General features: G+C 43.0%; 1 protein-coding gene across 1 annotated transcript in view; it reads left to right on the top strand.

Annotated features, from left to right (window-relative positions):
- Positions 1 to 7640: 7640 nt before the first annotated feature.
- Positions 7641 to 9359, top strand: part of LOC103187261 (EBF family member 4) — a 94763-nt gene continuing 93044 nt past the window's right edge. The window contains exon 1 of the mRNA XM_042343813.1: positions 7641 to 7936. Within this exon, the coding sequence (XP_042199747.1) occupies positions 7803 to 7936 (134 nt within the window). The 5' untranslated portion in view covers positions 7641 to 7802. The remainder of the gene's footprint in view (positions 7937 to 9359) is intronic.

Raw genomic sequence — 9359 nt, 5'->3', positions numbered from 1 at the left:
TTGTTTATTATTGCCTCCTGCCTCCCAGAGTCACCGAGCTGACATCAGGCATTGCACATGTGTGCGGCGACGTGCTGTGTTGTGCTAAATTACCCCTCGGTTAATAAATGGGAGTCTGGCCAGAATACAAGGCAGCCCGTGACCTCTCACTTGGATGTCAACAGCCAGAGCTCAGCGGGTCTGAGCATTGCTGGGAGACAGAGAACAGAGAGAGACAGTGAGACAGACAGTGAGGGAAAGAGACAGAGTGAGAGAAAGAGACAGAGTGAGAGAGATCGAGAAAGAGAGAGACACACACAAACAGCGTGAGAGATACATACACAGAGTGTGAGAGATGGAGACAGACAGTGAGAAAGGCAGACAAAATGAGTGACAGATGGAAATAAGTGGGAGACACACAGCAAGAGTAAGAGAGACACAGAGGGAGACACACACGCACAGTGAGAATGAAAGATACATACACAGTGTGAGAGAGAGAGAGACACACGCACAGCGAGAGTAAGAGAAAGAGAGACACACGCAAACATACACACAGAGCAAGAGAGAGACACACACACACTGCAAGAGTGAGAGAGACACATACAGAGTGAGAGAAAGTGAGAAACTGTACGAGACAGAACAAAAGCGAGCAAGAGAGAAAGATGGAGAGAGAGACACAGAAGAATGAGACCCAGTGAAACAGTTATCCAGTGAGACAGAATCAGAGAGATACATAACAAGAGAAAGGCAGAGAGAGAAACGGAAAGAGAACATGTGAGTTAGCGAGAGAGAGACTAGGACAGAGTGAGAGACACACACACAGAAACACACAGAGAGAGAGAGAGAGAGAGAGAGAGAGATACAGAAACTAAGTGAGGGAGATACACAGAGACATAGGGTGAGAGACAGAGTTAGAGTGAGAGATAAAAACAGACAGATAGAGAGAGAGAATTAGACACAGACAGATGGACAGGGAAAGGCACACAGACAGAAAACAGACAGACGTAAGGACAGAGGGAGGGTGGGAAAGATATTCTGCGGATATCTGGTCTCTATCGTAAAATAAAATCTAAATCTTGTTCCCAGTGGCCGGAGCAGCGGGTAGGTTTGAGGTTGGTGTAAACTGGCAGAATCGCTTAAGTTCTTAGCCTGAAGAACATTGTCTTAAATTTACATTTGGGTGGAAAGGCTTCAAACTCAGTCTTAATTTGGAAGCCTTACACATGTATTTGTTTAAAAAAATAGAAATGCAGGAAAACGACTTTCGAATGAAGATGATTAAGGAGTTTGTTTAAAAAATGGTTAATTTCTCATCACTGGGTAAAGAAATACTCGCTGGGGTCTGTCCTGAAATTACCCCCTGAACCTGTGTCCTCTTGTTCTGCTGTAAGTATTGTTCTAGGTTTAATTTCTCAATCCCATTTAAAATCGTTCACAACTCGATAAGCCCGCAAGACATCTTATTTCAAGACTGAAGAGCACCCCCCACCACACACACACACACTCTTGTCCAGTTGTTGCACCAGCTTCAATCCTTCAGTGTGAGTGTCAGTCTGGTACAGTGGTAGCGCTCTCATCTCTGAGTCTGAAGGTTTTGGGTTCAGGACCCAGTTTCTTTCTCCATGGCCAATAATCACCCAGATAAAATTGGTCACTCACTCCATGACCATTTGTAGGACACTGCTGTGTGCAAACTGGCTGCCGCGTTTCACCTACAATACACACAGTCACTCCACTTTACAGTATATCCTGTGAAGCGCTTTGAGATGTCTTGACGACAGGATAAGCCACTACATCAAATGCAAGGATTATTATTATATAAATGAAATTTAAATAATAAAATTATATATAATGAAATTGAATTCACAAATTACTGACTGTCACCCCAAAGGACTCCCGTACTGTGTCTCAGACAATAACAAATTGAGCTTTTAATAATAATTCTTGCATTTGATGTTGCGCCCTTTTTTGTAGGGAGGACGCCTCAAAGCACTTCGCGTGATCTCACTGTAAGGTGTAGTGACTGTATTTTGTGGGTGAACCAGGAAGCCAATTTGCACACAGCAACTTCCTGCAAACAGCCCTTAAGTGAGTGACGTTATCTGGGGGATTGTCGACAGGACACCAGGAGAGAAACTCCCTTCTGTTTTTCAATAGAATTGTGGATTCCTTAATGTCCACCTGAACAGGCACAGACAAATTTAACGTCTCATCCTAAGGATGGATTTTTTCTTATATGTGGCAGGATTTATTATTTGTTTCTTCCCCACCCCGATGCTGTGGCTCACAACTCTCCAAATAAATTGATTCCACCTTTTGGGGAGAGCAATGGGACCTTAATTGTTGAAAATATTATCAATAATAATAAAAATTTAAACAGCAATCTCATTTTTTTAATCCCAAGTAAAAAGTTTTTCTTCTCTCTCCTAATGTTTTTTTTTGCTCCCCAACAGCTCCAAAAAATCTGGCTCTCATCCAGTTCTAATTTACAGCAGTGCCAATTATCCGGCACACCTGGGTAGTACGGAATATTTGTGGAGTCCTGTAGCATAGCGGTTAATTCGCTCGGCTCGCAAGTGAGAGGACCTGGGTTTGATTCCTGGGTGGGGTAAAACCTTAGGCAAGTTGCCTTACTCCACACACCTCTGTTTACCAGCATAAGTAGGAACCCGGTTGTTAGTCAATTTGCGGATTACTTTTCCAATGAAAATCCTTTTTAAAAAAAAGAATATTTTGGTTATTCAATCTATAGCTGTTTGTGGGACACTGGCGGCTGCGTTTCGCCCACAAAATATACAGTCAATTCACTTTACAATATATTCTGTGAAGCGCTCTGAGACGTCTCTCCCACTGCGAAGTGCTCCGGGTGGAGGGCGCTATATAAATGCATGTTGTTGTGATGAGGCGCTATATCAAATGCAAGGATTATTATCTGCAAAACCACATCTGAGCATTGCATAACATCTGCAAAACTACTTCCCTGCAGTTGACCCCTTTCAGATGAGTGTGTCGGGGGCGGTGGGGGGGGGGGGGGGAGTGTCTTTTAGTTCCGTGTAAGTAAAAGCCAACAGAATACATGTCATCCTGTTACAGTCTATCCACCCAGCTGAAAGACTTACTGGTGTAAACAAGCATTTTCCCTATAAGCTTCTTAAAAGTGGTAAGAGTTTACAATTTTTCTGGTGGGGAGTTGGGTGGGGGGGTTGGAGCAAGATTTAATAAAAATAATGATAGTAATCTTTGCATTTGATATAGCGCCTTACCACGTTGTTGAGATATCTCAAAGCGCTTCGCAGAATATACGGTAATAATAATAATAATAATCCTTGAATTTGATATAGCGCTTTTCATGTCGGGAGGACATCCCAAAGCGCTTCACAGAATACACGGTAAAGGGGGTTGACTGTATTTTGTGGGCGAAACACGACAGCAAATTGCGCACAACAGTGTCCCACAGACAGTCATGGATTGAGCAGCCAAGTTTTCTTTTTTAGAGATGGTTACCCCCAGAAAGCGAGCTGCCAATTGACTAACAACCCGGTTCGTACTTACTGCCAGATAAACAGAGGCGTGCGGAGTAAGGAAACTTGCTTAAGGTTTTACCCGCCCGGGAATCGAACCCGGGTCGTTTCACTCGCAAAGCAAATGTGCTGACCACTACACTACCAGACTCCATAATATTCAAAGTGCTTCACAGAACATACTGTAAAGTGGATTGACCGTGCATTTTGTGGGTAAAATAAGGCAGCCAATTGCGCACAGCAGTGTCCCACAAACAGTCGTGAATTGAGTGACTAACATTTTTTTGAGGGATTATTAACTGCATGACCCAAAGTGCAGGCAATTTGGGCAAGCTCTCTGCAGTCTAAACATCTCACCAATTTTTCCTGGCTGGCAATGCCTCTCCAGTGAGCATTGGATGTTATGTACAGAAACCTTTCTCGCAGCTCCAACACACTATAATAAGGCAAAATGCTTTGAACACACCACAGAGCGTTTTGGTTATTTATGTCATTTCCTGGTAAGACTTGTCTTTTTCAAAATCATTATTATTAATATTATTATTGATAACATTTGCATATATTTCTGTCTTTGAAAAAGGAATCGATCTCTCTTTTTTTTAACATAAATCTTGTCTCACGCGCTCTCTCTCTTTTGCAATGCGTTAGAAACACAGTGCATTATAACAACTTTCGCTCTCTCGTTTTCTTTCTAATTCTGGCAATGTGGGCAATTGAGAAATAATGTTACCGTTATTAAAGATGCTATATATAAAATTCACAGCAGCTCGGGACAATATTGTCATCATATTGTGATCCCCCAATAATTGGAGTCAGGAAAAAATAAACAATTTTATTAAATATTATTTGGAATTTTTATCAACATTTTAGTAATTCACCCATTTCTTTCTTTCTTTCTTTCTTTCTTTCTTTCTTTCTTTCTTTCTTTCTTTCTTTCTTTCTTTCTTTCTTTCTTTCTTTCTTTCTTTCTTTCTTTCTTTCTTTCTTTCTTTCTTTCTTTCTTTCTTTCTTTCTTTCTTTTCACTGTCTCTTTTTCTATTTCTCGCTGTCGTTTATTTCTTTCCTATCCTTTTACTTTCTTTCTCTCTCTCTATTTCTTCCTCCCTTGATTTATTCACTGATTCCATCTGAGGGAAAGGGAGGGAGACCTGTACATTAATGGGGGGAAGTGAGAAGCCAATTGGCTTTGCGAATACCGGGGCTAGAGTTTGCGTGTAAAGGTTTCGCAACCCGTTTCTTGTGCTAATTAGCACCAGAGGTGTTGGCTTCGAGTCACATTAATCGCGATAAAAGTTGTGTGCAGTTTTTTTTAAAAAGCAATGTAATGATGTTTTAAAACTATTGTGTTTTTAAAGCTATTAATATTAATTATTATGATGATGATGAACAAAATAAAAATAAATATTAGTTGCACAATCATTTTTTTTTACAAAGGTGAGTAATACGATTTTACTAGGACCCCCAATTTGAAATTTTGCTTAGAAACGTCACTACACTTTGTAGTAAAATCTCCCTCCCCCCATACAAAAGGTGCTGTATTCAGTGTAAAGATTATTATTAATTTTTAGAAAAAGAAGTATAAATGTCTTGAAGTAATAATTGAAGAAACAGCAGTGCACCATTTAATGTCATTATTTTGGGTGAAATCATGACATGTGTTAATATTCAACAGCCTTTAACTATAATAATAATCCTTGTATTTGATATAGCGCCTTATCACGTCATTTAGATGTATCAAAGCACTTCACGGAATATACTGTAAAGTGTAGTGACTGCATATTTTGTTAGCAAAATGCGACACCCAATGGCATACAGCAGTGTCCCACAAACAGTCGTGGATTGAATAACCAAATTTTTTTGAGGGATAATTATCCCCGGAAGAGATCACCCAATTGACGAACAAGCAGGTTCCTACTTACTGCTGATAAAGAGAGGTGTGTGGAGGAAGGAAACTTGCCTAAGCTTTTGTCCCATCCGAAAATCAAACCCGGGTCCTCTTGCTTGTGAAGGGAGCGCTCTAACCACTTACCCTACCAGGCATTTGATATGGAATCTCATCACATTTTAGAGGTGTCTCAAAATGCTTCTGAGGATATACAGTAATGTTTAGTGACTGTGTGTTTTTGCAGGCGAAGGAGGCAGCCAATTTTGTACATAGTGATATCCTCCAAAAACAACCAGGAAGCGAATGTTCAATTTTATCTGTGTTGATCTGATTGTTGGTCGAAACAGCGAGAGAAACGCCCTACACTGAGCCTCAAACAGCCTTATGTTATTAAGCATTAAGCAACTGTTGTCTCTGAGATTAACCTGGCAGGAAGTAGGAACCCGATTGTTAGTCGATTGGCAGATCATTTTCCAGGGATAATAATCCTTCAAAAAAAAAAGTGGGCCACTCAATCCACGACTGTTATGGGACGCTGCTGTGCACAATTGTCTGTCGTGTTTTGCCCAGATAATACAGTCAATTCACTTTACAGTATATTATGTGAAGCGCTTTGAGATGTCTTGACAATGTGAGAAGGCTCTATATCAAATGCAAGCATTATATTTATTATAAACGTTAGGACAAGTTTAGCCACCAAGAACGAGACCCATGTTTCACTAACAATTTCAACCCTGTTTTGGGGTTTGGTTCTGAAAGAGTTAAAGCTTTTTACCTGTTATTTTTAATGTGTTTTTTTTGAGAAAAGGGAGGGGGCAAGGGATTTGATGACTCTGAGGCTGATCTCATCACTTCCTTTCTCCAATCCTGGTTTTCCCAGCTGGATGCAAAACTCCTTGTTTGGCAGAGGAACCCACCTCCAGTGGATGTGAGCCATGTAGTTTGTCCCAGGAGAGAAGAGAGAGAGAGAGCGGGAGAAGGGGTGATGATTAGAAACTTGCAAGCTCCGTGTAGAATAACAAGTGCTCTGAGATGCTGCTCCGTGATGGGCGCTACATGAATGCAAAGTTGTTGTTGTTATAAGGTCCATTTCCGCTGGGACTCGGACAGCTAGAGTGAGAGAAGAAGGAAGAGTGAGAGAGACGGAGGGAGGTTAGGGGAAGAGGCTAAGAGGAGAACATAATAATAATAATCCTTGCATTTGATATAGCGCATTATCACGTCTTCGAAACGTCTCAAAGCGCTTCACAGGATATACTGTAAAGTGAATTGACTGTATATTTTGTAGACGAAACATGGCGGGCAATGGATCACAGCAGTGTCCCTCAAACACTGGATTGAGTGACCAAATTATTAAATTAATTTTAAAATAGTTATTAAACATCACCCACCTTCTCACCATCTCTCCCTTCCACCTCCTCCTCTCCACCTCTCCTCCAGCTCCCCGCAGCCTATCTTCCCACCAGCTTCCTATCTCTTCCTTTCTCTATTCCCCCCTCTTTATTCTCTCCTTTTCCCCTTCTTTCCCACTCTCTCTGTCTACCCTTCTATCGTTCTTTCTCCAGTCCTCACTCTTTTTCCCTTTCCCTGCACTCCCCCTCTCTCTCCCCCTCTCTCTCCATCCCCTCCCCCAAAGGACAAATCACATATTTGCTAAATAACAGTCGACCTTCCCCAAACAATATAATATAATATATATACTAATAGAGATTTTAAGTCGATCTGCCTGGATTTGGGACCCCTGTTTTCTGAATTCTCAACTTTAGCTCTGCGATTTACGACCCAGAACAACCCTCCCCCCTCCCCTCTCCCCCTCCCCATCCCCCCCACCCCCAAACCATCGTGTCCCCCCACCCCTCCCCTAAGAAAACAGCTTGACATGTCAGTGTGTGTGTGAATGTGTGTGCTTCTCCCTCTCTCCAAAAGCTGATCCAATATTTAAGACACCCCCTCCTTCCCCTCTCACAACCTCCCCCCCCCCCCCCCCCTCACACACACCCACAACCCATCACCCATTTGGGATACGGAATCAATCGCTATTTGTGTGTGTGTGTTATTACTATACCAGTTCGCTGTTGTCTGGCCAGAGAATCCCATCGATCCCATATATATCTATAATATATATATATATATATGTATTATATGTTTCCCTAATATCGATCCCATATCTTAAGTGATGTACAAAAACACCCACACCACATCCACACCCGACACTCTTCCTCTCTCCTCTTTTGCTCTCGCCCCAAATAACATTAATAATATTAATGAATAATTGTCACGCTGTGAATACCAGTCAATTGGACGATCGAGAGAGTGAGAGAGAGGAGAGAGAGGAAAAGAGGAGAGAGAGGAGAGAGGAGAGAGAGAGAGAGTCGGGACGTTTGTAAAGCAAAACTCCCTACCGAAAAGCTGGGCTGATGTTTGCGATTCAGGACAACATTCCCCGAGTTGGCTTAGCTATGAAGGAAGAGCCCCCGGTCTCTGGGATGAACTGTGTCCGCTCCTGGATGCAGGCTGGCGGGATACTGGACGCCAACACCGCGGCTCAGAGGTAAGCAAACCCCCCGCCCCCCCCCCCCCCGACCCCGACCCCGCTCCTCTCCGCTGTGTTTTTACATCGCTGTGTGTGTTGAGAGGGGATGAGTGCAAATGCGTTGTTTTGCTCGAAATAAGGAGGACGAGCGTTTGAGTGCGGCTCCTCGGCTCTGCTCGAGTTCCCTGGACTGTGGCTCTCTCTCTCCCTCTCTCTCTCTCTGTGTCTGTATCTGTGTCTCTCTCTGTGTCTGTATCTGTGTATGTGTCTCTCTCTGTGTCTGTATCTGTGTATGTGTGTCTCTCTCTGTCTGTATCTGTGTATGTGTCTCTCTCTGTGTCTGTATCTGTGTATGTGTGTCTCTCTCTGTCTGTATCTGTGTATGTGTGTCTCTCTGTGTCCTGTATCTGTGTATGTGTGTCTCTCTCTGTCTGTATCTGTGTATGTGTGTCTCTGTCTGTATCTGTGTATGTGTATGTGTGTCTCTCTCTGTCTCCTCTGTCTGTATATCTGTCTGTCTCTCTGTGTCTGTCTGACTTTCTGTCTCTATCTGCCTCTCTTTCTCTGTCTCTCTGTGCTTGTGTGTGTGTCTCGTTCTCTCTGTGTGTGTCTGTCTATCTCTGTGTGTGTATCTCTGACCGCCGTCTCTCTCTGTGCCTGTGTGTGTGTTTATATCTCTCGGTCTCTTCGCTCTCTGTATCTGTTTCCTCTCCCCCTCTCCCCCTCTCTCTCTATCTGCCTTTCCCCACGTTCCGCATTAAGAGCCCATTTGGTGTTTGACAAACTCCGCACAGAAAACACTGCCGTCTCTCTCTCTGTATCTCTCTCTCTGTATCTCTCTATCTCTGTGTGTATCTCTCTCTGTGTCTTTCTCTGTGTCGCTGTATGTGTATCTCTCTCTGTTTATGTATCTCTCTCTGTCTCTGTGTGTATCTCTCTGTGTGTCTCTGTGTGTATCTCTCTCTCTCTGTGTATCTCTCTCTCTGTCTCTGTGTGTATCTCTCTGTGTGCCTCTGTGTGTATCTCTCTCTCTCTCTCTCTCTGTATCTCTCTCTCTCTGTCTCTGTGTGTATCTCTCTGTGTGTCTCTGTGTGTATCTCTCTGTGTGCCTCTGTGTGTATCTCTCTCTGTGTATCTCTCTCTCTGTCTCTGTGTGTATCTCTCTGTGTGTCTCTGTGTGTATCTCTCTCTCTGTGTGTATCTCTCTCTCTCTCTCTGTATCTCTCTCTCTCTCTGTGTATCTCTCTGTGTGTCTCTGTGTGTATCTCTCTGTGTGTCTCTGTGTGTATCTCTCTGTGTGCCTCTGTGTGTATCTCTCTCTCTCTCTCTGTATCTCTCTCTCTCTCTGTGTATCTCTCTCTCTGTCTCTGTGTGTTTCTCTCTGTGTGTCTCTGTGTGTATCTCTCTGTGTGCCTCTGTGTGTATCTCTCTCTCTCTCTGT

This window comes from Callorhinchus milii, unplaced genomic scaffold (genome assembly GCF_018977255.1).
Source record: "Callorhinchus milii isolate IMCB2004 unplaced genomic scaffold, IMCB_Cmil_1.0 Scaffold1, whole genome shotgun sequence".
In the NCBI taxonomy this organism is placed as follows: domain Eukaryota; kingdom Metazoa; phylum Chordata; class Chondrichthyes; order Chimaeriformes; family Callorhinchidae; genus Callorhinchus; species Callorhinchus milii.
This window is presented reverse-complemented; position numbering and strand designations above follow the sequence as displayed.